Consider the following 25795-nt stretch of genomic DNA (forward strand, 5'->3'; position numbering starts at 1 on the left):
CACCACTGTTCCCAGGGCCCAGTGCAAGGGTGACTGCTGCATAACCTCAACGTCTCTCCATACCGAGTGCCTGCTGTGCTACGCACTTCATCTTCCCGACAACTTCCTGACAGGTAAGGAACAATTTACCCTCTTCCCAGGCAAGGCTGGCACACAGCAGTTAAGTGATTTGCTTGTTCTCTTGACTGGATGTGGTGGCTCACGCCTGTAATCCCAGCACTGCGGGGTCCGAGGCAGGAGGATCACTTGAGGTCAGGAGTTCAAGACCAGCCTGGCCAACATGGTAAAACCCCATCTCTACTGAAAATACAAAAATTGGCCAGGCGCGGTGTCTCACGCCTGTAATCCCAGCACTCTGGGAGGCCAAGGTGGGCAGATCACCTGAGGTCAGGAGTTTGAGACCAACCTGGCCAACATAGTGAAATCCCATCTCTACTAAAAATACAAAAATTAGCTGGGCATGGTGGCGGGCGCCTGTAATCCCAGCTACTCGAGAGGCTGAGGTTGGAGAATTGCTTAAACCTGGGAAGTGGAGCTTGCAGTGAGCCAAGATCGAACTGCTGCACTCCAGCCTGGGTGACAGAGCGAGACTCCGTCTCAAAAAAAAAAAAAAAAAAAAAAAAAAGAAACAAAAGACTGGGAGCGGTGGCTCACGCCTGTAATCCCAGAACTTTGGGAGGCTGAGGCGGGCAGATCACGAGGTCAGCAGTTCGAGACCAGCCTAGCCAACATTGTGAAACCCCATCTCTACTAAAAATACAAAAATTAGGTGTGGTAGTGGGAGCCTGTAATCCCAACTACTCAGGAGGCTGAGGCAGGAAAATTGGTTGAACTGGAACCTGGGAGGCAGAGGTTGCAGTGAGCCGAGACTGCACCATTGCACTCCAGCTGGGGCGACAGAGCAAGACTCCGTCAAAATAAGAAGAGGAGAGGAGAGGAGGGGAGGGGAGGGGAGGGGAGAGGAGGGGAGGGGAGAGGAGAGGAGGGGAGAGGAGGGGAGAGGAGGGGAGAGGAGGGGAGAGGGGGGGAGGGGAGAGGAGGGGAGGGGAGGGGAGAGGAGGGGAGGGGAGGGGAGGGGAGAGGAGGGGAGGGGAGGGAAGAGGAGGAAAAGAAAAAAGAGAGAGAGAGAGGAAGAGAGGAGAAGAGAGGGGAAGAGAGGGGAAGAGAGGGGAAGAGAAAAGAAGAGAGGAAAACAGAAGAGAAAAGAAGAAAACAGAAAAATTAGCTAAGCATGGTGGCCCATGCTTATAGTCCCAGCTACCTAGGAGGCTGAGGTATGGAGGCTGAGGCAAGAAAATAGCTTGAACCCCGGAGACAGAGCTTGCAGTGAGCTGAGACTGTGCCACTGCACTCCAGCCTGGGCGACAGAGCGAGACTACATCTCAAAAAAAAAAAAAGGGAGAGGGGTGGAGCCGGGGGCGGTGGCTCACACCTGTAATCCCAACACTCTGGGAGGCCAAGGCAGGTGGATCACCTGAGGTCAGGAGTTCAAGACCAGCCTGGCCAACCTGGTGAAACCCCATCTCTACTAAAAACACAAAAAAAATAACTAGGTGCAGTGGTGCATGCCTGTAGTCCCAGCTACTCAGGAGGCTGAGGCAGGAGAATTGCTTGAACCCAGCAGGCGGAGGTTGCAGTGAGCCGAGATCGCACCATTGCACTGAAGCATAGGCAACAGAGTGAGACTTGGGCTCAAAAAAAAAAAAAAAAAAAGTGATTTGGTTGTTCTCAATGCTGGGAAGTTTCAGGGCTGGGGTGGGAATCCAGGCAGCCCCACTCCCTGGCAGAAAATTGTACACTCTGCTTGGAGTGATGGCTAGGGGAGGTGGAGGGGGTAGGGCGGGTGGAACAAGGGCACTACCTGGAGGCTGGCACTGGAACTGCAGGACACGGGTCCTGCCATGAGCATCCTGCCTAGGTGGCGGAGGGACACCAAAACTTCCCCGCAGCCACGAACTTGGTCACCACCCAAAAGGCCTCGCTCAGAGGTTCCCAAAGAAGCAGGCCTGCCCCTGAGGGACCAGCTCTAGAAGGCCCCATCGTCATCTCGTGAGACTTATTCACTATCATGAGAATGGCATGGGGAAAAAAAAAAAAAAAAAGAAGATCCCATCGTCTCGGGGTAAAAGTCCTCGTAGAGGCCTACAATGTCTATTGGAGCAAACCCTTCGTCCCCAACCCTCACTCCCCTGCTTGATGCTCTGGGACTGATGGCCCCTGCTGTCCACAGGACAGGGGCACCTCCACTCAGGACCTCCCTCCCCCAGCTGGTCGCTCACGTTCTCCCCTTACCCATCACCTCCTCAGTGAGGCGCCTGCTGCCCCTGCATGAACTGCCCCAGCCCTTCCCTTGGCTTTGTCCTTTTTTTTTTCGAGATGGAGTCTCGCTCTGTTGCCCAGGCTGGAGTGCAGTGGCGCGATCTCGACTCACTGCAACCTCCGCCTCCCGGGTTCATGGGATTCTCCTGCCTCAGCCTGCCGAGTAGCTGGGACTACAGGTGCCCGCCACCACGCACGGCTAATTTTTGTATTTTTAGTGGAGACAGGGTTTCACCGTGTTAGCCAGGATGGTCTTGATCTCCTGACCTTGTGATCTGCCCACCTCAGTCTCCCAAAGTGCTGGGATTACAGGTGTGAGCCACCGCGCCTGGTCTAATAATTTTTTTGTTGTTGTGGCAAAACATATATAACACAAAGTGTCCCAGTTTCACCACTTTTTTATTTTGTGAGACAGGGTCTTGCTCTGTTGCCCAGGCTGGAGCACAGTGGCATTATCACAGCTCACTACAGCCTTGAATTCAAGGGCTCAAAAGATCCTCCCACCTCTGCCTCCCAAGTAGCTAGGACTACACGCATGCGCCACCATGCCTGGCTAACTTTTGTTGTTGTTTTTGTTTTATAGAGATGAGGCTTTCCCATGTTCCCCAGGCTGGTCTCAAACTCCCAGACTCAAGCGATCCACCTACGTCAGCCCCCCAAAGTACTGGGATTAACAGGCATGAGCCACCACACCCAGCCCATTTTCACTTTTTTTTTTTTTTTTTTTTTTTTTTTGAGACAGAGTTTCACTCTTGTTGCCCAGGCTGGAATGCAATGGCACAATCTTGGCTCACTGTAACCTTCGCCTCCTGGGTTCGAGCGATTCTCCTGCCTCAGCCTTCTGAATAGCTGGGATTACAGGCATGTGCCACCATGCCCAGCTAATTTTGTAATTTTAGTAGAGATGGCTGCTCTCGAACTCCCGACCTCAGATGATCTGCCCACCTCGACCTCCCAAAGTGTTGGGATTACAGGCGTGAGCCACCATGACCAGCCTTTTTTTTTTTTTTTTTTGAGACGGAGTTTTGCTCTTGTTGCCCAGTCTAGAGTGCAATGGCGCGATCTCGGCTCACCACAACCTCCGCCTCCTGGGTTCAAGAGATTCTCCTGCCTCAGCCTCCCGAGTACTGGGATTACAGGCGTCTGCCACCACACTCGACTAATTTTTTGTATTTTTAGTATAGACAAGGTTTCACCATGTTGGCTAGGCTGGTCTTGAACTCCTGGCCTCGAGTGATCCACCCGCCCTGGCCTCCCAAAGTGCTAGGATTACGAGCATGAGCCAACGTGCCAGGCCATTTTCACCATTTTTAAGTGTACAACTGAGTGGCATGAATTACATTCACACGTTGTGCAGCCATCACCATCATCTGTTCTCAGATCATCCTGACTGGAGGTCAGGAGTTTGAGAGCAGCCTGTCCAACATGGTGAAACCCCAACTCTACTAAAAAAAATATATATATATATATATATGCGCATATACACATACATATATATACACACACATATATACACACATACATATACATACATTTATATATCTAGTACTTGCACATATGTAATATGTAAGTACTATGCCATTTCATATCAAAGACTTGAGCATCCACCAATTTTGGTATCCAGTGGGGTCTTAGAGCCCATGCCCCTCAGATACCAAGGGATACTGCATATTACATACGTGCATCCTGCCATATACTCCCATACACTTTCAGTCATCTCTAGGTTACTTATGATACCAAATACAGCTAAGTGGAAATAGTTGTTATACTGTATTGTTTTTAGTTATTCTTTTTTTTTGAGATGGAGTCTTGCTCTGTTGCCCAGGTTGGAGTGCAGTATCATGATCTCAGCTCACTGCAACCTCTGCCTCCCAGGTTCAAGTGATTCTCCTGCCTCAGCCTCCTGAGTAGCTGGGAGACTACAGGTATGTGCTGCCGCGCCTGGCTACTTTTTGTATTTTTAGTAGAGATAGGGTTTCACCATGTTGGCCAGGCTGGTCTTGAACTCCTGATCTTAGATCTGCCCTCCTCATCCTCCCAAAGTGCTGGGATTTCGGGCGTGAGTTACTGCGCCCGGCACACTCTGGCAAACTAGGACAGCCCCAAACAAAAACTTTACTAAATAAAGCAGTAACCCCCAAATCCCCCATTTCCCTCAGCCCTTAGTAACCTCTAATCTGCTTTCTATCTCTACGAATTTGTTTATTCTAGATATTTCATATAAGTGGAATCATACTGTATTTGTCCTTTGGTGACATGGATTTCACTTGGCATAATGTTGTCAAGGTTTATTTGTGTTGTGGCATGTATCAGAATGTCATTCCTTTTGAAGGCTGGATAATATTCCATTGTATGGCCATGCCACATTTGGTTTATGCATTCATCTATAGATGAACATTTGGGCTGTTTCCTTTGACTATTGTGAACAATGCTGCAATAAGCATTGGTGCTCAAATATCTGTTCATGTCTCTGTTTCCAGTTCTTTTGGGTATATAGCTAGGAGTGGAATTGCTGGGTCTACAGTAATTCTATATTTAGTGTTCTGAGGAGCTGCCAAACTATTTTCCATGGTGACTGCAGCATTTTACAATCCCACCAGCAATGTCCCTTGCCTGGTTTTTCCTTTGGAAGGATTTCCTGGAAGGGGTCAGGCCTGGTAGTATATACATCTGAGGGAGATATTGGGGTCACAGGTGTGGTGTGGAGCTGAGGAAGAGAGGCTGAAGAAAATGGGATGTTGCTGGAGAGAGGGCAGGGGTCAACGAAGAGGATGGACATTCAGAAAATCAAAAAAGGAGTCAAGGGCATTAAGAGCCCTCCATCCCCCATCCAGGAAAGGTGCAGTGGCTCATGCCTGTAATCCCAGCAGGAGGATCCCTTGAGTCCAGGAGTTCAAGACCAGCCTGGGCAATATGGCGAAACCCCATCTCTACTAATAACACAAAAATTAAGCAGACATCGTAGTGCACACCTGTAGTCTCAGCTACTTAACAGGTTGTGGTGGGAGGATAACTTCAGCCCAGGAGGCAGAGGTTGCAGTGAGCCAAGATCACGCTACTGCACTTCAACTGGGGTGACAGAGTGAGATCCTGTCTCAAAAATTGAAAAAAAAGAACCACCCCACCTCCCCCAAAAAATAAGTGGCCTAGACCGGGTGCCATGGCTCATGCCTGTAATCCCAACACTGACAGGCCTAGACAGGAGGATCGCTTGAGGCCAGGAGTTCAAGACCAGCCTGGGCAACATAGTGAGACCCCCGTCTCCACAAAAATCACAAAAGTCACAAAAATTAGCTGGGTGTGGTGGCACACCTGTAGTCCCAGCTACTCAGGAGGCTGAGGAGGGAGGACCACTTGAGCCCGGGAAACAGAGTGAGGCCTTGTCTAAACAAAAAAGCAGCGCCCTTGAGAAGCACAGATCAATGAAGGGAAAGACCTTGGTGAGGGGGCGGGGCTAAGAAGCGGGCCTCAGTGGAGGGGTGTGGTGGACTCCTTGAAAAAAAAAACCGGCGATGTGGGGGCGGGGCCTCAATGCGGCCCGCCCACCTCCCCCTCTTCCCTGCAGCGCGGCGCTGCACTTACCTCCTGCGGCTGCGTCCCGGGCAGGGGAGCCGGGCACCGGCCGCGGGGCTGGGCTGGGCGCGCGACCGAGGCCGAGGCCCCGGCGCAGAGCCGAGCGCAGGCCACCCAGCTGGGCCTCCGCCGCGCGCCGCTGCGCCTCCACGCGGGCCAGCTCGGCTTCCAGGCCTTGTGCCCGGCCCTCGGCTGCGCTCAGCCGCAGGCCCAGCTCTGCAGCCTCGGCCCGCGTCGCCTCCAGCTTCAGCTCTAGGCCGCGGGCGTGGTCCAGCTGCTGCTTTTCAGTGCCACGCGCCTCCTCCAGGGAGCCCAGCAGGCGTCGCTCGCGGGTCCGGAACTCGCCTTCTTGTTCCTGCAGCTTCCGCTGGGCTACCTGGAGCTGGAGTGATGCCAGGAGGTGGGGGTCGGCAAGGCCTCCCCCAACCCGATGCCCCACCCCTAAGGCCCAGACTGGAGCCCACCATCCCTGGCTGTGTGGTCAGCACAACCCTTTATCCTTTAGTGCTCGCCACTCAAGCAGGAGGTGCAAAAACATCCCCGTGGGAGGAAATACTATAATTTATTAATCTCTTTATTCTTTATACAAGCCTTGTAATGCCCATACTTTATTAGTAATAACAGCTAGCATTTGAATACATAGGGCTTATCAGTGCCAGACACTAAGTAACTTTCCAAAAAAATTAACTCTAATTACTACTCTATGAATTGATCTCACTTTACAGAAGATGAAACAAGCACAGAGATGCTAAGTAACTTGTCCAGAGCTGGGATTCAAAGCCAGGAATTCTAGCTCCAAAGGCTGTTTTTGTTGTTGTTGTTTTTCTGGGTTTTTTGTTTGTTTGTTTTTGGAGACAGAGTCTAGCTCTGTCACCCAGGCTGGAGTGCAGTGGCGCAATCTCAGCTCGCTGTAAACTGCCTCCTGGGGGGGTTCAAGTGATCCTCCCACCTCAGCCTCCAAGTAGCTGGGATTACAGGTGAGCACCACTATGCCCAGCTAATTTCTGTATTTTTAGTAGAGACGGGATTTCACCATGTTAGCCAGACTGGTCTCGAAATCCTGGCCTCAAGTGATCCACCAGCTTCAGCCTCCCAAAGTGCTGGGATTACAGGTGTGAGCCACTGTGCCCAGCTGTTTTTGTTTCTGTTTTTTAAACTTTTTTTTTTTTTTTTTTTTTTTTTGAGACGGAGTCTTGCTCTGTCACCCAGGCTAGAGTGCAGTGGGCGGGATCTCGGCTCACTGCAAGCTCCGCCTCCCGGGTTCCCGCCATTCTCCTGCCTCAGCCTCCCGAGTAGCTGGGACTACAGGCGCCTGCCACCTCGCCCAGCTAGTTTTTTTTGTATTTTTTTTAGTAGAGACGGGGTTTCACCGTGTTAGCCAGGATGGTCTCGATCTCCTGACCTCGTGATCCGCCCGTCTCGGACTCCCAAAGTGCTGGGATTACAGGCTTGAGCCACTGCGCCCGGCCTTTTTAAACTTTTTTAATAGTTTGACAGCAGCTTATTAATCACATGTACTCACAGCCCTAGGGGGTGGGGGAAGGCAGGGAGGCACACCACACAGGGCCACACAGGGGCTGCAGGCTGGGAACACAGTGAACAGCCAGGAAGGTTAAGTGCCCACTGGTTCCAGAGGGAGGTGTGTCCAGAGGCTGTTCCCTTAACCACTAAGCTACATTGCCCCTCCTTGCCCATAATTTATCAATCAATCTGCACACAATGGGGGCGTGCATTAAAAAATCATTTACCGATGGGATGCAGGGTCACACAGACACAAAGCCACTCCTGCCATTTAGAGAGTCAACCTCTCACAGTCACCAATTTCACTGGAAACCCCATCTACTGAGCAGCTGGGTGCCAGGACCTGTGCCAGGGCCCTTCATACATGCCCGGCTGTGCTAGTCCATCTCTTATGAGCACTCTGAGGCACAGAGATGAAGTGACTTGCTCTGGGCCATACAACAGATTCACAGTGATGAGACAGCCGGAAAAGGCAGAGCAGGAAGAGTGTGGGCTTTGGAGTCAGACAGACCTAGGTGGCTGTGTGACCTTGGGTAGATCCCTCGACCTCTCTGAGGGTTCTGTAAAATGGGGCTAATGGTAGGACGGGCGTGGTGGCTCACACCTGTAATCCCAGCACTTTGGGAGGCCGAGGCAGGTGGATCACCCGAGGACCAGAGTTTGAGATGAGCCTGACCAACATGGTGAAATCCTGTCTCTACTAAAAATACAAAAAAATTAGCTGGGCATAGTGGTGAGCACCTGTAATCCCAGCTACTCGGGAGGCTGAGGCAGGAGAATTGCTTGAACCCAGGAGGCAGAGGTTGCAGTGAGCCAAGATCGCGCCAGTGCACTCCAGCCTGGGCGACAGAGTGAGATTCCATTTCAAAAAAAAAAGTAAAGGCCGGGCGCGGTGGCTCATGCCTGTAATCCCAGCACTTTGGGAGGCCGAGGCGGGTGGATCACAAGGTCAGGAGATCGAGACCACGGTGAAACCCCGTCTCTACTAAAAATACAAAAAATTAGCCGGGCGCGGTAGCGGGCGCCTGTAGTCCCAACTACTCTGGAGGCTGAGGCAGGAGAATGGCGTAAACCCAGGAGGCGGAGCTTGCAGTGAGCCGAGATCGCGCCACTGCACTCCAGCCTGGGCGACAGAGCGAGACTCCGTCTCAAAAAACAAAAAACAAAAAAAAAAAAAAAAACAAACAAAAAAAAAAAAAGTAAAAATAAAAATGGGGCTAACGGTACCTACCCCATGGGGCTGCTGGGAGAGTCAAACAAGTTCGTATTTATAGGGCCTCTCCGTGCCCATTTTGTGGCGGCATACAGTAGACCTACCGTTCTTTGGGCTGTTCTTATTATAACTTGGGAAGGGTCTCAAGGAGTGGGGGAAGGAACGAGCCCTAGGGAGTGGCCTTTCAGGATGGTCTCAGCATTGGGGTGCCTACCTGCTTCCTGCTGGAGGGAGGAAAGATGTACCAGCCCACCCGCCTGCACAGTTACCTCCTGCCGCATCACCTCCAGGCTGGCCTCGCCCTTCAGCAGCCTCTGCCGGAGGCCCAGGGTCTCCCGCCGGCTCTCCTTCTCTGCCCGCTCGCCCAGTGCCAGGCGGCCCTGCAGCTCCGCCAGCTCCCGGCCCAGTCTGGTGTTCTCACTGTCCAGCATCTTCATCTGTGAGAGAGCGGGAACGGCAGCGGGTTCAGCTCTGCCCCTGTGCCCTCCCAGTCCTGGCCCAAGGCCACTTGGGACCTACTGCTCTAGGGACACCTATATCAAATACCACCCATATCCACTGGGAGCCGGCCCCTAGATAACCACACTGAGCTCAGGCGATGCCAGGCACTTGGGCACCAGTGGCCTGTTTACCATTTAATCAGTGGGCCAAAACTACCTTTCATGAGGGCATTGGTATAGTAGAAGGAGGGCTCAGCCCTTAGCAGACCAGGAGTTCACAGGCAGGAACCATAGCTCCCTGGGTTATCTTTCATCTCTACAGTGGTGATGAACATGTTTGGAGCGCTCACCATGTGTCCAGTCCTGTTCTAAGCACTTAAGTTACTTCGTACAGTGCTATATGAGGGAGGTAGAAACATCCCTATTTTAACAGATGAGAAAACTGAGCCTCAGAGTGTCAGAGTAACCTGCCCAAACTCACAGAGCCCACACACACCAGACTGGGATTCGATCTGAGACAACTGCAACGTTCTAAGCCCCCATTTCCCCACAGGAGCAGGTGGGGGTACTGCCTACCTACCCCATGTGCTACAGCAGGGATAACAGGATATGCCATAGCATGAAACACGCCCAGCAAAAACTGGCATGCAAACGCCAGCTCCTTTCAGGGAGTCTTGTGGTTTCTCAGGAAGGGGCCTGGGTGAAGGGGGCTGTGGTATCTCTGGCTATTAGAGTATCAGAATATCTCTGGCTATCCGGTTGTGATATCTCCTTTTTGTAACTAAAAACAATTTTTTTTTCTTTTTTTGAGACGGAGTCTCGCTCAGTCACCCAGGCTGGAGTGCAGTGGCGCGATCTCGGCTCACTAGAAGCTCCGCCTCCCGGGTTCCTGCCATTCTCCTGCCTCAGTCTCCTGAGTAGCTGGGACTACAGGCGCCCGCCACCATGCCCGGCTAATTTTTTTGTATTTTTAGTAGAGACGGGGTTTCACCGTATTGGCCAGGATGGTCTTGATCTCCTGATGTTAGGTGATCCGCCTGTCTCGGCCTCCTAAAGTGCTGGGATTACAGGCGTGAGCCACCATGCCAGGCCACAAAGTTTTTAAAAAAAAATTTGGGGGGGCCAGGCGCGTGGCTCACGCCTGTAATCCCAGCAAAAATTTGTGGTCGGGTGCGGTGGCTCACGCCTGTAATCCCAGCACTTTGGGAGGCAGAGGACAGTGGATTGCTTGAGCCCAGGAGTTCGAGACCGGCCTGGCCAACACCGTGAAACCCCGTCTCTACTAAAAATACAAAAAACTTAGCCAGGCGTGGTGGCGGGCATCCATAATCCCAGCTACTCGGGAGACTGAGGCAGGAGAATTACTTGAACCTGGGAGGTGGAGGTTGCAGTGAGCCAAGATCACGCCATTGCACTCCAGCTTGGGCAACAAGAGTTGAGACTCCATCTCAAAAAGTAAATAAATAAATAAAATAAAAATAAAAATTTTAAAAACTTTTTAAGAGACAGGGTCTTGCTTTGTCGCCCAGGCTGGAGTGCAGTGATGTGATCACAGCTCACTGCAGCCTTGACTTCCTGGGCTCAAGGGATACTCCCACCTCAGCCTCCTGAGTAGCTGGGACTCCAGGAGCGTGCCACGACAACTAGCTATTTTAAAAATTTTTTGTAAGGACTGGTTCTCACTATGTTGCCTGGGTTGGTCTTGAACTCCTAGGCTCAAGCAATCCTCCCATCTTTGCCTCCTGAAGGATAAGATTAAAGGCATGAGCCACCACAGCTGGCTAATTTTTTGCATTTTTTAGTAGAGACAGGTTTTCACCATGTTGCCCAGGCTGGTCTTGAACTCCTGGGCTCAAGCAATCCACTGGCCTCTGCCTCCCAAAGTGCTGGCATTACAGGCATGAGCCACTGCACCTGGCCTGGTTGTGATATCTCTGGGTGAGGACAGCAGGTGCTTCTTCAATGCATGCTGCTCTTGATGAGTTTGGAGATCATCTAATTCACACGTCAGCAAACTACAGCCCACAGGCCAAATTCGGCCAGTCTCCTGTTTCTATAAGGGTCTGAGCTAAGGATTTTTTTTTTTTTTACATTTTTAAATCGTTGAAAATGGATCATTTCTTCTTTTTTTTTTTTTTTTTTTTTGAGACGGAGTCTCGCTCTGTTGCCCAGGCTGGAGTGCAGTGGCCGGATCTCAGCTCACTGCAAGCTCCGCCTCCTGGGTTTACGCCATTCTCCTGCCTCAGCCTCCCGAGTAGCTGGGACTACAGGCGCCCGCCACCTCGCCCGGCTAGTTTTTTGTATTTTTTAGTAGAGACAGGGTTTCACCGTGTTAGCCAGTATGGTCTCGATCTCCTGACCTCGTGATCCGCCCGTCTCGGCCTCCCAAAGTGCTGGGATTACAGGCTTGAGCCACCGCGCCCGGCCGAAAATGGATCATTTCTAAAGAAAGAACGATATTTCTTGACACATGAAAATGACAGAAAATTCACATTCCAGCGTCCCTAACCAAAGTGTGACTGGAACCCACACCCCTCCGTTCATGCGCTGTTTGGGGCGGCTTTCTTACTACCCCGGCAGAGCCAAGTAGCTGCAACAGAGACTGTGTGGCCGGTAAAGCTGGAAATATTTACCATTTGGGCTCTTTACAAAAAACAATTTGCCAACCTCTGACCTACTTCATGAAATCTGTACCTTTTGTTGTTCGCAGATTCCTCTGAGAACTGGACAAGGACACCAGCTCCTCTCCTTGGAGAAATGTGAGCCTGAGCGTGCACACAAATGCACGCAGACTTTTGCACAGATTCAGGGATTCAAGGACTGCTCAAAGCCCATCCATTCACACCAAGGTTAGGTAAGAGGGCTTGTCATAGTTCAAGCCCCTGGTTTTACATAGGGGGACACGTGATTCCAGAAAGGGGGAGCTACTGGCCCTAGGACACACAGCAAGCCCTGGGGCAAAGGATGGCACAGGGAAAGTACCTGACGCCGGAGCTCCTGCAGCTCCCGCCGAGCCTCCAGCCGCGAGCGCTCCACCTCCTGCAGCCCAGTTCGCAGCTCCCCGGCCTCCTTGCCCACGGCTGTCCGTGCCTCCTCTAGGAGTGCCAGCTTCTGCTCCTTGTCCTCATTGGCAAGCTTCAGACTGGAGAGGGCAGAGGTCAGGGGCTGCCCTGGGTCCTGGGAGTAGTCAGTGGCTCTACACAAAAGCTGCCTCCTCCAGTTTCTGGAGTGGGTCAGGCACTGCCCGCCTATGTGGCCTCTCCCAAGAGCTGAGCCCTCCAGGGCTGGGGCCCAGGCCCTCGGCTGGGAGGGGTAGACTAGTGACTCCAGGAGGGGACCTGGTTTCCAGGGTGATGAGGCGGGTGGGTCTGAGTCTGGACCCAACCCTACCCGCTGCCCCTCTGCCACTTTCCCCAATCAATAGGGAGGAAACCTTCCTAAAATGAGCCCGGTGCCAGGCTCTGCTTAGGAGACAGAGGATCCGTATCTGGGCAATTTCCCCAGAACCTTAGGGCTGAAGTTAGATTTCAGGGATGGGATTCCATGAGAACTCAGGGCTGGTCCCCCTGTGACGCCCCACCTGATGCGCTCGCTTTCTGCCTTCTTCACAGCGGCTCGAAGCTCCTCGTTGGAGCGCCGCAGGGCCTCGCGCTCCTTGGCGCCCTCGCCCAGGCTGCGCCGCAGCTCGCCTGCCTCCTGGCGCTGCACCTCCCGGCCCTCCTGGCTCTCACGCAGCTTGCGCTGGGCCTCCAGCAGCTCCCGCCGCAGCCCATCACGGGCATCCTCCAGCAGACGCAGCTGGGTCCGAAGCTCTTCTGCCTGTGAGCACAGCAGGTGTCCCCAGGCCAGCGGTCAGGGACCACCCCTCAAGCTGGGTCTTGTACCCCAGGTCCCTGGCCCCGGGGAGCCTGCCCCATCCCTCTGCAGTGCTGAGACCGCAGGCTGTGAGTTATCATTTGAGCAAGGCGTGCTGCAATCAGTAATGTTTTCACCTGAAGTCACCATCAGTCAGGACTGTCCTGAGCACACCAAGAGGGCAGAGACCCCACTCACCCCTCCTTGAGGCCAAATCCCACCTGTACACAACAGGCGCTTCACAATGCTTGCTAAACCCCACCTGTACACAACAGGAGCTTCACAATGCTTGCTAAATCCCACCTGTACACAACAGGCGCTTCACAATGCTTGCTAAACCCCACCTGTACACAACAGGAGCTTCACAATGCTTGCTAAATCCCACCTGTACACAACAGGCGCTTCACAATGCTTGCTAAATCCCACCTGTACACAACAGGCGCTTCACAATGCTTGCTAAATCCCACCTGTACACAACAGGTGCTTCACAATGCTTGCTAAATCCCACCTGTACACAACAGGCGCTTCACAATGCTTGCTAAACCCCACCTGTACACAACAGGAGCTTCACAATGCTTGCTAAATCCCACCTGTACACAACAGGCGCTTCACAATGCTTGCTAAATCCCACCTGTACACAACAGGCGCTTCACAATGCTTGCTAAATCCCACCTGTACACAACAGGCGCTTCACAATGCTTGCTAAATCCCACCTGTACACAACAGGCGCTTCACAATGCTTGCTAAATCCCACCTGTACACAACAGGTGCTTCACAATGCTTGCTGCCTCCTTTCTAAGTGCTATTCGTTGGTCCTCACATGCAGGGAGGAATCTTATACTCTTCTGGGGCCCTGGGGAACTAGGCCCCCAGGCACACAGCGCCATTTAGGGTATGCTGCTCAGAAGAGGGGGTGGCTGCTCACCTCTCGAAGACAGGAGTCCCGCTGCTTGCCCAGGTCTCGGGCCTGCTCTTGCAGCCTCCTCACCTCCTGGGCGTGGGCTGCAACAGCCTCCTCCAGCTGGGCCCGTAGGTCCCGCAGCTCGGACGTCAGAGCGTTCACGGTGCTCTGGGACAGAGGGGCTCCTCAGACTTGGTCCTGCTGTGTCCCCAGGCCCTGGCTGCTCCCAACCCACTTGGTGCACTGTCCACTTTCAGCTCTAAACACGGCCCCTCCTGCTGGCCTGCCAGACCCTCTGCCAACCCCTGGATGCATAGTGAGTGCTGCCCGTGTAGCCAGGCTCTCCCTCAGGCCCAAAGGATTCATCAGGGCAGGGCTGAGCCACCTCCCTCAGATGGGGGCTCCCAAAGGAAGGGCTAAACCTCCTCTCCCACAGCCTGGAAGCTTCTCCAGGACGGGGCCATGCCTCCCCGTGGTGGGGCCTCCTCAGCCAGGGATGTGCCTCTCTATGAGACGGCAGCCCAGCTGCCCAGCCCGCCCTACCCGGTCCTGCTCCTGCCGGCTCTGGGCATCTCGTTTCTGCCGCTCCATCTCCAGGGAGATGGTGGCCAGGCTGTGCCGTGTACCCATCAACTTCTCTGACAGCGCTGTCTTCTCAGACTCCTTCAGAGACAAGGCCTGGGCAGAGGCAGGGGACAAAGGGCTTGGGGGATGGGCTGGTCCTGGGGGCATGTTCAGGCTTCTTCCTGCCTGGGAAATGTGCCCACTGGGGGCTTAGAGGCCTGAGTGTGCCACCGCAGGTGGACCCAGGGCAGACGTGCAGCCCTGGAAAAGGGCGCAACGGCAGTCACAAGAATCCCGGACATGAATACCACTCATAGAGCTCACTGACCCGCCACAGTACCCTGACAGCAGAGTCTTTCATTCTACCCATTTTACAGATGAGGAAACTAGACTCAAGGAGGTAAAGCGACTCACCCAGGTACACAGCTAGTGAGGAGAGGAGATGGGCGCAGTCTGCCCTGTCTCCGTTACGTTATGGGAAAGTTAGGGACTTGTTATTTGTGGGGATGGATCAGCTGATGCCTGTGGGCATCGTGGGGACTGCTCAGAAGGCAGCCCTGAGGATCCATGCCCGGCCTGGGTGGGACGAGGCATGGGAGAATACAGAACAGCTTTCCTGGTGTCACAGCTGTCACTGTCACTCAGTGAGTGCTCACTGTGTACCAGGCATGGAGCACAGCAAGGCCTCACGAACCCTCTTCTAATCCTCCCGTCCTGCAGGTGAGGAAACAGAGGACCCCAAGAGGGCAGTGGCCTGCCCCAGGGCTCTTAGCTGCCATGTGGCGGAGTGGGGTCCACCCCAGAACAGGAGCAGCTCAGAGAGCAGCAGAGGCCACGCCAGGGCTCACGAACCTGCTGCTTCTCGCTCTCAGCCAGGAGGAGGCCCTCGTCGCGCTCCTGCTGCAGGGTAGCAATCTCCTCACTCAGCTCTTCCTTCTCGGCCTCCAGCCGGGCCAGCAGCTCCTCCTGCTCACGCTGCAGCTGACTCTGCAGCTGGGCCCGCTCGGCCTCCAGCTCTCGCCATGCTGCCTCCTAGGGGGCCAGGACCGGACGCGTGTGACACACCAGGAGGGGCCCAGGCAGACCCCCCAAGACATCAGGGCAGCAAGAGCCATCTGGCCCCCATACCCTCAGCGACAGGGAGGGTGACCAGGTAACTACAAGGGGGTGACGGAGACACGCCAGGGCTTTCTGAAAGTGCCAAGGAGCAGCAGTGGGCTGGCCTGGTGGTCCCAACATGATCCCCTGAGGAGGGACAAGCAGCTGTCAGCCAGGTAGAGAGAAAAGACAAAGAACCCCAGGCCAAGAGCACAGTCCCTGGAAAGGCCTAGAGGATGCAGGGTGCAGAGGGAAACAGGACACAGTGAGCCACAGTGCCAGAGCCCCAGGCAGTGGCCGGGCCAGGCCAGGCCATGTGGGCCACGGGGATTCTAAGGACAGTGAGGGGAGTGGGAGAGAGGACTCCAGCCAAGGTGACAAGGAGCAATCTGATTTTTAGCTTAGGGGATGTTCCAACAGCTGTGGAAGACGGACTGGGGCTGGGATGGAGGGGAGTTAGGATTGGCTATGACGAATGAATGGGGTCAGGGGTTGCCAGAGGAGCTGGAGAGAAGAACACAGACTAGGGGACATTAATGAGGCCAAGCCAGGCAATGCAAAGGGCAAGAAGAGCAAGGGGGAGGTCACAGGAGTTTAGATCCCTGGGGACTGGAAAGGCGGGCAAGCAGAGCCCACAGGCAAAGAGCAGCCCACCTGGGGAGCCCAGGGGCAGGTGCCTGCCTTTTTTTCTTTCTTTCTTTCTTTTTTTTTTTAAATGGAGTCTTGCTCTGTCGCCCAGGCTGGAGTGCAGTGGCGTGATCTCCGCTCACTGCAAGCTCAGCCTCCTGGGTTCACGCCATTCTCCTGCCTCAGCCTCCTGAGTAGCTGGGACTACAGGCACCCGCCACCATGCCTGGCTAATTTTTTTGTATTTTTAGTAGAGATGGGGTTTCACCGTATTAGCCAGGATGGTCTCGATTTCCTGACCTCGTGATCCACTCACCTCGGCCTCCTGAAATGCTGAGATTACAGGCTTGAGCCACTGCGCCCAGCCTCTTTTTTTTTTTTTTTTTTTTTTTTTTTTTTTTTTTTTTTTTTTTTTGAGACAGAGCCTTGCTCTGTCACCCAGGCTGGAGTGCTGTGGCGTGATCTCGGCTCACTGCAATCTCTGCCTCCCAAGGTCAAGCAATTCTTCTACCTCAGCCTCCCGAGTAGCTGGGACTACAGGTGCAAGCCACCATGCCCAGAAAATTTTTTGTAATTTTAGTAAAGATGGGGTTTCACCATGTTAGCCAGGATGGTCTCGATCTCCTGACCTTGTGATCCGCCCATCTCGGCCTCCCAAAGTGCTGGGATTACAGGCATGAGTCAGCACGCCCGGCCAAGCTGCCCCTTCTTTAAGAGCTTCACCGTAGCTCATGCCTGTAATCCCAGCACTTTGGGAGACTGAGGCAGGTGGATCACGAGGTCAAAAGTTTGAGACCAGCCTGAGGAACATGGTGAAATCCCATCTCTACTAAAAATACAAAAATTAGCCAGGCGTGGTGATGCGTTCGTGTAATCCCAGCTAGTCAGGAAGCTGAGGCAGGAGAATCGCTTGAACCCAGAAGGTGGAGGTTGCAGTGAGCCGAGATTGCGCCACTGCACTCCAGTCTGTGCAACAGAGCGAGACTCCATCTCAAAAAAGAAAAGGAAAAAAAAGAGTTTTATCGCCACCTGCTGGAGAAGCATGATAACAACCACCCAAGGCCATGGGGCCTGCAGGGTGCGTGGCATCCCCTGGAGCCATGCAGTCATAGCCTGCACCTCTGTCGGAGGTAGCCCTGTCTAGGATTTGGTGGCCCAGGGCTCCTGTCCTGAGGGCCACTCTGGAGAGCATGCCAGTGCCAGCAATAATAACTTATGGAGCATTTGCTAAGTACCAGTCACTATGCTCAGCCCTCTATGCGGATGGTCTCAGTTCATCCTCAATACCTTCCACTATCCTGTCCCTATTTCTACAGGTGGAGAAATGAAGGCACAGACACCTTGGGTAGCATCACCAGTAAGTGACCAAGATTACATTCAAACCCACGCAATGTAACCCCAGAGTCAGTGTTCTAGTAACTTCCCTCGCCCCTTGCCTTTCTATATACTCAGGTCTGAGCGGCCCTTCATATGCAAACAGTACTTAGCAAATGAAAGTGCTTTCCTGCTGTATGTTAGGTCAGCATTTCCCAAATGTGGTTGTGGACCCTCTGCATCAGGATTACCAGGGCTGGACCAGATTTGGGACCTGGGAATCTGCATGTCTAATAAGGACCACAACCTCCCCCACTGCCCGCACCCCAAGTCCTCCCAGCTGTCCCCAGGGCCCCCACAACAGAGAGGAAGTCCCATTTCACAGATGTAGAGACCAAGGCAGAGGAAGAACGACGATGAGACACTGGCTCTGAGGCCTGCCCACCCCTCCCCAGCTGCCTGAACCTTTTCGCGCTGGAGTCGCTGCAAGTCCTCCTCGTGGGCTGCCCGCTGCTCCCGCAGAGAGGCCTGGGCCTCCCGCTCAGCCTGCACCAGCTTCTGGGCCATCAGCTCCTTGTCTAGACTGGCTTTCTCCTGTGTAGCTATTATTTGCTGCCGCAGGCCCGCCAACTCCCCTGCACAAGAGGAATGGGGGAAAGGGCAGGGTTGGGTTCAAACTTTTCCTTGGGCCAGCAGACTTAGGCCAGGTGAGCCACATGGGCAAAATCCCAGAGGCAGAGGGCCTGCCTGGCAGCTAGTTTGGGTCCTCTTGAAGAATTGGCTTGCCCTCTCTGGGCCTCAGTTTCCCTATCTGCTACATGGGCCCACTGGCCCTGACCCCTTTCCTGCCTACCTAGAATGGCATTAAAGGCATAAAATGACTGATAAGAAGGCCTCCCAAATGGGAAGGATGCCAAAGATATAACAACCCTAGGCCACGCGCAGTGGCTCACACCTGTAATCGCAGCACTTTGGGAGGCTGGGGCAGGTGGATCACCTGAGGTCAGGAGTTCGAGACCAGCCTGGCCAACATGGCAAAACCCTGTCTCTACTAAAAATACAAAAATTAGACGGGTGTGGTGGTGGGCGTATGTTGTTACAGCTACTTGGGAGGTTGAGGCAGGAGAATCGCTTGAACCAGGGAGGCAGAAGTTGCAGTGAGCCGAGATTGCACCATTGCACTCCAGCCTGGGCGACAAGAGCGAGACTCTGTCTCAAAAAACAAACAGGCTGGGTCCGGTGGCTCATGCCTATAATCCCAGTAGTTTGGGAGGCCGAAGCAGGTGGATCACCTGAGGTCGACAGTTCGAGACCACCTTGACCAACATGGTGAAACCCTGTCTCTACTAAAAATACAAAATTAGCCAGGCGTGGTGGCACATGCCTGTAATCCCAGCTACTTGGGAGGCTGTGGCAGGAGAATTGCTTGAACCCGGGAGGCGTGGAGGTTGAGGTGAGCCGAGATCATGCCATTGCAATCCTGCCTGGGCGACAAGAGTGAAACTCTGTCTCAAAACAAACAAACAAACAAAAACCAACCCTATTACTGACTCAGCACTAACTATAGGTTAAGCACCCAGCTAAGTATTCTAGATATAACTTCATTTTGTCTTCATAACATGCCTAGGTAGTTTATCCTCATCCCCATTTAACAGATGATGAAACGGAAGCTCAGAGGAGATCAGCAGCGACTTCCCAAAGCCACACAGCTACACATAAAGCATCTCCTTTAATGACTGACATAAACATGCCTGTCAAATGTTAACTATCAGTATTAATGGAAATGACTACAGGAAATGGAAATGGTATAGCCACTATCTAAAAACCATCTCCCGGGTTGGAAATCCACCAGCATTTCCCTTCCTGGTTCTGTCTGGCTTAGGTGTACATGGACAGAAAAATTAATTTCCATGACCCAAGTAGGTGCTTAGTTAATGTTAGGTGAGCAGAAAGAAGCCCTGAGTTCAGACACTGGATGGGAAACGGTGTAGGGAAGCGGGGCTGGGATTTGGGGGCCAAGAGAGTCATCTGAAAACCACAGAGAACTCGACTTTCTAACAGGCCTGATGAGGGATGAACTGTAGTTACTGTTGACTCAGCCAGGCACCATGCCACGGCCTTACACGCTTTTCCCACGTCATCCTGGCAATAGGCTTACAAGGTGGCCACTGACACCTCTAATAATCAGATGAGGAATCTGCAGCCCAGAGAGGAAAGGGGCTTACTCAAGGAAAGGTCAGGTCTAAGTGGTGGCACAGGACTAGAACCCAGACCAGCCAGACTCTTACTCTAGTGCTCCCAACTTCTGTGAGACCCCAGACCCTGGGAGGTTGCAGTCTGGGCTGGAGCCTGGTGTTCCCCCCAAGTCCCCAGCCCCTCGTACCAGTAAGGGTCTCCTTGGCCAGCAGCAGGGCCTGCCCCTCGGCTTCCAGATGCTCCCGGCGGGCCTCAAGCTGGGCCAGCTGCCGCTGCACCTCAAACAGGCTGCCCTCCAGGGCTTCCTTCTCCAAGCTGCAGCACATACAGTCCCTGAGGCCCTGGGACTCAGCCTCCCTGGCCCCAGGAAACTGTGGATCTCAGGGAGTGGCCAGGCATGGGCCAAGTGCCAACCTACCTGCCTGGCCAGGTCCACACTCCCTGGGGAAGCCTGAGCCACAGCTAGGACGTGTTGGCAAGCCAGACTCCTTGGTAACTGCCCCTGGGGGCCCATGCCTGGGTGTGGCTGGTCATGGTATGGCCCCGGGAGGACCCCCCAAGGCATGTTGGGCAGAGCCCAAGGCCTTACCGCAGGCGCGTAGCCTCCTCTGACAGGGTCCTGCCTTCACGCTCCGCAGCCGCCAGCTGCACAGCCAGGCCAGCGCGCTCCTTGGCTAGCGCCTCCTTCTCCCGGGCCGCTCGCTCCAGCGCCTCCATCTGCCGCTGGGCCGCCTGCCGGGCCTGCTCCAGCTCCTGCTCCCGCCCGCTCAGCTGCCGGGAGAGCTGGCCCCCACCCAGAGACTGAGCAGCACTCCCAGCGTCCCCCAGCTTATTCGTCGTGCAGCACCCCAACTCTGGGCCTAACCCAGTCCTGGCAGAAGGCCTAGGTTCGAGGCCAGGGTATGCCCTCATGTGCTATATGTACTTGGGCAAGTCATGACTTTCTCTAGATCTGCAGTGCACGTCTGTACAAAAACGAGGGCCCGGCCGGGCACGGTGGCGCACGCCTATAATCTCAGCACTTTTGCTGGTGGATCACTTGAGGTCAGGAGTTCAAGACCAGCCTGGCCAACGTGGTGAAACCCTGTCTCTACTAAAAATACAAAAATTAGCTGGGCATGGTGGTGCACGCCTGTAGTCCCCACTACTTGGGACGCTGAGGCAGGAGAACAGCTTAAACCCCAGAGGCGGAGGTTGCAGTGAGCCCAGATCATGTCACTGCACTCCAGCCTGGGCAACAGAGCAAGACTCTGTCTCAGAAAAAGAAAAAAAACAAAACCAAAAAAAATGAGGGCCCTCACTCAGCTTTGGGACTAACAAGTAACAGAACCCTTGTATTATGCTAAACTTGCAGAGAAGTTGAATATAGAAAACAGACACAAGTGCAGCTGCTCAGCAGGCCTCAAGGTGGAGACCTGCACCCTGCTCCTTGCACCCCCTGCCCCATCATCTAGAGGTCCCTCCCAGAAACCCAGGGGCTCCAGGATAGACACTGCATGAAGGTCATTGGATCCTTCAAATCCTAAGGACTCTTCCAGATGTGATGTTCCCAAAAGTCTAAGATTCCAATTCTAAAAGTCTTGACCTCTTATTAATCTGTATCATTATTATTATCATTATTATTATTTTGAGACTCTGTTGCCCAGGTTGGAGTGCAGTGGCACCATCTCAGCTCACTGCAACCTCTGCCTCCTGGGTTCAAGCGATTCTCCTGCCTCAACCTCCCGAGCAACTGGGACAACAGGCGCCAGGTACCATGCCCAGCTGATTTTTTGTAGAGATAGGGTTTCACTGTGTTAGCCAGGATGGTCTTGATCTCCTGACCTTGTTATCCATCCGCCTCAACCTCCCAAAGTGCTGGGATTATAGGCGTGAGCCACTGCGCCCGGCTAGCCCCATGTTACAGATGGGGCAACTGAGGTATGGGGAGGTTGGGCAGCTTGTCCAAGGTCCCCAGCTAGCAGAAGTGGGGCTGGATTTAACCCAGAGGCAGGCTCCAGAGCCTGTGACTTAACCCAGGACTGGATGCCAGGGGCTGGGAGCCCGGCCTGCCCCACATGCTGTCCACACCGCCCCCACACACGGCTTGGCCCACCTGCGCTAGCTGCTCCTGCAGCCGGCTGCGCTCATGGCGCAACGTGGGGAGTTGCTGCTCCAGCGCCTCCTGGGCCTGCTCCGCCACGCGTAGGGAGCCCTCCAGGCCCTGCCGCGCCACCTCCTGCTCCAACCGCAGCTCCTCCAGCCGCTCCTGCTCTTCCCGCGCCACTGTGGCCTCCTGCTCTGCCTGCCGCTGCCGGCCCTGCAGGGCGGCCTTTTCTTCCTCCAGCTGTGGGCCGGGTACGAGTGGGGCCTCATGAGCAGGGCGCCCCTCCCGGGACCAGGATGCCTTCTCCACCCACCCACCACCCACAATAGCCCAGGGGAGGCTCCAAGGGAATAAGGGACAGTGCCCTTGGGTGTGTGGGACGCTGGGGAGGGGGAGATGAGGGCCCATGCAGCTTCTGTGCTTTGACGTCTAGAGAGGATAGACAGACAGACGGAGACAGACAGAGAACCAGAGACAAAAAAGGAGGCAGCGGCCAAGACAGGTGCAGGGCTGGGCCCAGGGTGCCTCACTGAGTGGGGAGGACGGGTGGGCAAGGCAGGTGCGCCTGCAGGTGCACAGCGTACCTGGGCAACAAGGCGGTTCAGATCCAGCTTGTCCTGAGCAAGGCTCTCGTTGAGGGCGCTCAGCTTGGACAGGGAGTCCTGCAGGGAGGCCTCCTCTGCCCTCAGCTTGGTCATGGAGAGCTCGAGCTCCACGCGGCCAGCCTCAGCCTGCAGAGTCAGGCCCTCAGAGATGAGGAAAGGCAGAAAGGTCGGGAAGAGGTGAGGAGAGACAAGAAGAGACCCAGAGAGACGGACCCTCGGAGACAGGGGAGGGGAGACAAGGAGGGGACATAGCGTGAGATGGAAAAAAAAAATCACCGCAGAAAGCCTGCTGCTTATGGAGCCATTTAAAAGCCACGCACCACAGAGCTGTGCAAAAATAGCTCAAGCTGCAGGGCAGGACCAGAGTTCAGAGGATCCCCTGAGTACGGTCTAGGGATAGCACTGCTCAGAGCCCAGGCTGCAGTGAACAAGGCCGGCCCCCCCGCCAAGGACTCTCTGGGCTGTAGCCCCAACTCTCAGGCCCCAGGAGCTGAGTCTCAGGTACTGGATGACCCTGAGCTATAGGCACTGCCCCCGGGAGCATCTACAAGAGCAGGGATATGGCCATAAAGAGAGGTCAATCCACTTATACCTGGGACCAGAGGTCCAGAGGTCTGTGGCCTGCAACAAAGATCAGCCTGTATCCAGAAGGAAGGGGTCAGTCTGTGACCAGGCCCAGAGGTCTGCCTGACACTGGGACCAGTCCATGCCAGAGCGAGACGTCTTGGGGCTGGGGGTCAGAGGTAGGTTTGTGGTTGTGCAGCAAACAGGGACCCACCTTGGTCAGCGCCTCGGCCACCTCGGCCTTCTCGGCCTGCAGCATGTCCCGCTGCAGCGTAGCGCGGCTCAGCGCCTCCCTCACCTCCACCAGCTCCTTGGCCAGGACTGAGCGCTTCCCTTCCAGCTGCTCTAGTTGTCTATGGCTGCGGGACAGAGGGCGGGTGGGTGGCCCATGTCACTTTCCTGCCCTGAACCTCCTGTAGCCAGCGAGATGCTGGGCTGGGGACCAGGCCTGAGGCAGGAGTTTGGAGAGAAAGAGCCTGACCCACAGGGCAACCAAGCCCACTACACTTAGCTGCATGACCCTGCGCCTCCGTTTTCACATCTGCAAAACGAGGTAACACTTGCCTCGTGACATTGTTTTTTTGAGACAGAGTCTCGCTCTGTCACCCAGGCTGGAGTACAGTGGCGCGATCTCGGCTCACTGCAACCTCTGCCTCCCGGGTTCAAGCAATTCTCCTGCCTCAGCCTCCTGAGTAGCTGGGATTACAGGTGCCCACCACCATGCCTGGCTAATTTTGTAGTTTTAGTACAGACGGGGTTTCCCCATGTTGGTCGGGCTGGTCTCGAACTCCTGACCTCAGGTGATTCCCCTGCCTCAGCCTCCCAAATTGCTGGATTACTGGCATGAGCGACCACGCCCGGCCTGTTTTAAGGATACAGACTTCACATATGCTTAAAATGGTGCCTGACACATGTCCCCAAGGGCCTTCAGAAACAAGAATCACATGCACCACCACAGTCTACTAAACATCATCATCGATCACGTCCCAGAGAGGTAAGCAGCGCAGTGGGGAAGAGGTTAACTCTGAAGGCAGAATGCCCGGGTTCAAATCCTGGCTCTTCTGCTAATTAGCTGTGTGACCTGGGGCAAGGAACATGGCTTCTCTGTGCCTCAGTTTACCATCCACAAAATGGAGATAACAGCTTCTACGACACAGAGTTATCATAGAATTGAATGAGAACTAAATTGCTTAAAATGGTATCTGGCACTTAGTGAAATTAGTAAGGATATTATTATGATCATAACTAAATTTTAAAAATACTATTGTTAATATTACTACTGTTATTTTAATTATTGTTGTTATTATCATCCAAGTTCTACCTTTTAACTAGTTCTCTGATCCCAGGTAAGTGACGACACCTCCCTGAGCCTCAATTTCCTGAAATGGGACTGGTTAGAAAACCCAGCATCAGAGGGGTCCAGATGGTAGGAGGCCCAGGACCCAGTGGGTGCTCCCTAACTCCCCAGGGGCACTGTCAGGGGATCTGAGGCACATTTGAAGGGCCCTGACAGGGAGGTGAGATGCTGCTCACCTGCGCTCAAGCTCCCGGCGCACCCGCGCGCCATCCTGCACCGCGTCCTCCTGCTCTTCCACCAGCCGGTCCCGCTGGCGCCGCAGCTCCTCCTGGGCAGCCTGCAGCTTCTCCCGCTCCTGCCGCAGCTCCTCGGCCTGCTGCTGGGCCACCTGCAGGCTGTGGGCCAGGTTGCTCTTCTCCCTTCAGGACAAGGGGAGAGGAGGGGAGGGGATGCTGGGGCTGCTCTCCCCAGGGAAGGTGGCTGGCTGCTCCTCTAGCCATGAGCTACATCTTCCCATCTTCCAAGGCAACTGCCTCCAGGAAGCCTTCCCTGACCACCCTGCCCATGGCTGACTCATTTCACTCAAACCCTCCAGCAGAAGAACCTGGCTTTCCTTCTCCCCAGCCTGTCCACTTGGAGGCCCAGTGGAGTGAATGGAGGCACTGGGGTGACCTCCAAGCACCCCACCAGGTAGAAGAGGCCACGCTGGGCTCCTGGGACACACAGGCAATTGTGCCACCAGCTCTGCTAGGCCATGTGACCAGGAAATGCCCCCTATAAACACCCCATGCCTCTCAATTCTGGGAAGCCTGATAGAGCTGAGTCTGCAGATCCCACAGCTTCCTGCTACATAGGCACATGGTGGCCACAGCAGGGGAGGGAGGAGAAGGCAGCAACGGGGACCCCAAAGACTTGCTGTGAGCTGCCACTTTCCTCACTGGCAGTAGGTGCAAAAAAACTTCACGACATGATTTTTTTTTTTTTTTCCTGAGATGGAGTCTCACTCTGTCACCCAGGCTGGAGTGCAGTGGTGTGATCTCCCCTCATTGCAAGCTCTGCCTCCCAGGTTCACACCATTCTCCTGCCTCAGTCTCCTGAGTAGCTGGGACTACAAGCACCTGCCACCACACCCAGCTGATTTTTTGTATTTTTAGTAGAGACGGGGTTTCACCGTGTTAGCCAGGATGGTCTTGATCTCCTGACCTCGTGATCTGCCCACCTCGGCCTCCCAAAGTGCTGGGATTACAGGCATGAGCCACCGTGTCCAGCAATTTTTTTGTTTTTTGTGTTTTTTAGATGGAGTCTCACACTGTTCGCCCAGGCTGGAGTGCAGTGACACAATCTCGGCTTGCTGCAACCTCCACTTACAGAGTTCAAGCGATTCCCCTGCCTCAGACTCCCGAGTAGCTGGGATTACAGGCACCTATCACCACGCCCAGCTTTACTGCATTTTTAGTTAGAAGCGGGGTTTCACCATGTTGGCCAGGCTGGTCTCAAACTCCTGACCTCAAGTGATCTGCCTGCCTCAGTCTCCCAAAGTGCTGGGAATACAGGCGTAAGCCACCATACCCGGCCCTAATTTTTTTTATTTTTTACTTTTATTTTTATTTACTTATTTTTTT

General features: G+C 54.2%; 1 protein-coding gene and 1 long non-coding RNA gene across 4 annotated transcripts in view; both read right to left on the reverse strand.

The window, feature by feature from the left end:
- CROCC (ciliary rootlet coiled-coil, rootletin) overlaps positions 1-25795 on the reverse strand; it is a 57966-nt gene that overhangs the window by 8000 nt on the left and 24171 nt on the right. The window contains exons 14-27 of the mRNA XM_050789749.1: positions 24410-24592; positions 23091-23235; positions 22292-22438; positions 21717-21947; positions 20211-20404; positions 19809-19936; positions 17891-18060; positions 15239-15418; positions 14366-14500; positions 13847-13990; positions 12647-12885; positions 12049-12208; positions 8896-9063; positions 5902-6274 (exon numbers count right to left, since the gene is read on the reverse strand). Of these exons, the coding sequence (XP_050645706.1) occupies positions 5902-6274; positions 8896-9063; positions 12049-12208; positions 12647-12885; positions 13847-13990; positions 14366-14500; positions 15239-15418; positions 17891-18060; positions 19809-19936; positions 20211-20404; positions 21717-21947; positions 22292-22438; positions 23091-23235; positions 24410-24592 (2597 nt within the window). The remainder of the gene's footprint in view (positions 1-5901; positions 6275-8895; positions 9064-12048; positions 12209-12646; positions 12886-13846; positions 13991-14365; positions 14501-15238; positions 15419-17890; positions 18061-19808; positions 19937-20210; positions 20405-21716; positions 21948-22291; positions 22439-23090; positions 23236-24409; positions 24593-25795) is intronic.
- On the reverse strand, positions 13209-13825 carry LOC126956905 (uncharacterized). 3 transcript variants are annotated; one of them, XR_007726535.1, is made up of 3 exons: positions 13553-13825; positions 13348-13429; positions 13209-13265 (listed from the first exon to the last, which is right to left on the reverse strand). It is a non-coding gene; the product is annotated as an uncharacterized LOC126956905 (long non-coding RNA). The 3 variants fall into 3 exon arrangements; XR_007726533.1 differs by having other exon boundaries at positions 13512-13825; XR_007726534.1 differs by having other exon boundaries at positions 13307-13429; positions 13512-13825.

This window comes from Macaca thibetana, chromosome 1, assembly GCF_024542745.1.
Source record: "Macaca thibetana thibetana isolate TM-01 chromosome 1, ASM2454274v1, whole genome shotgun sequence".
In the NCBI taxonomy this organism is placed as follows: Eukaryota; Metazoa; Chordata; class Mammalia; order Primates; family Cercopithecidae; genus Macaca; species Macaca thibetana.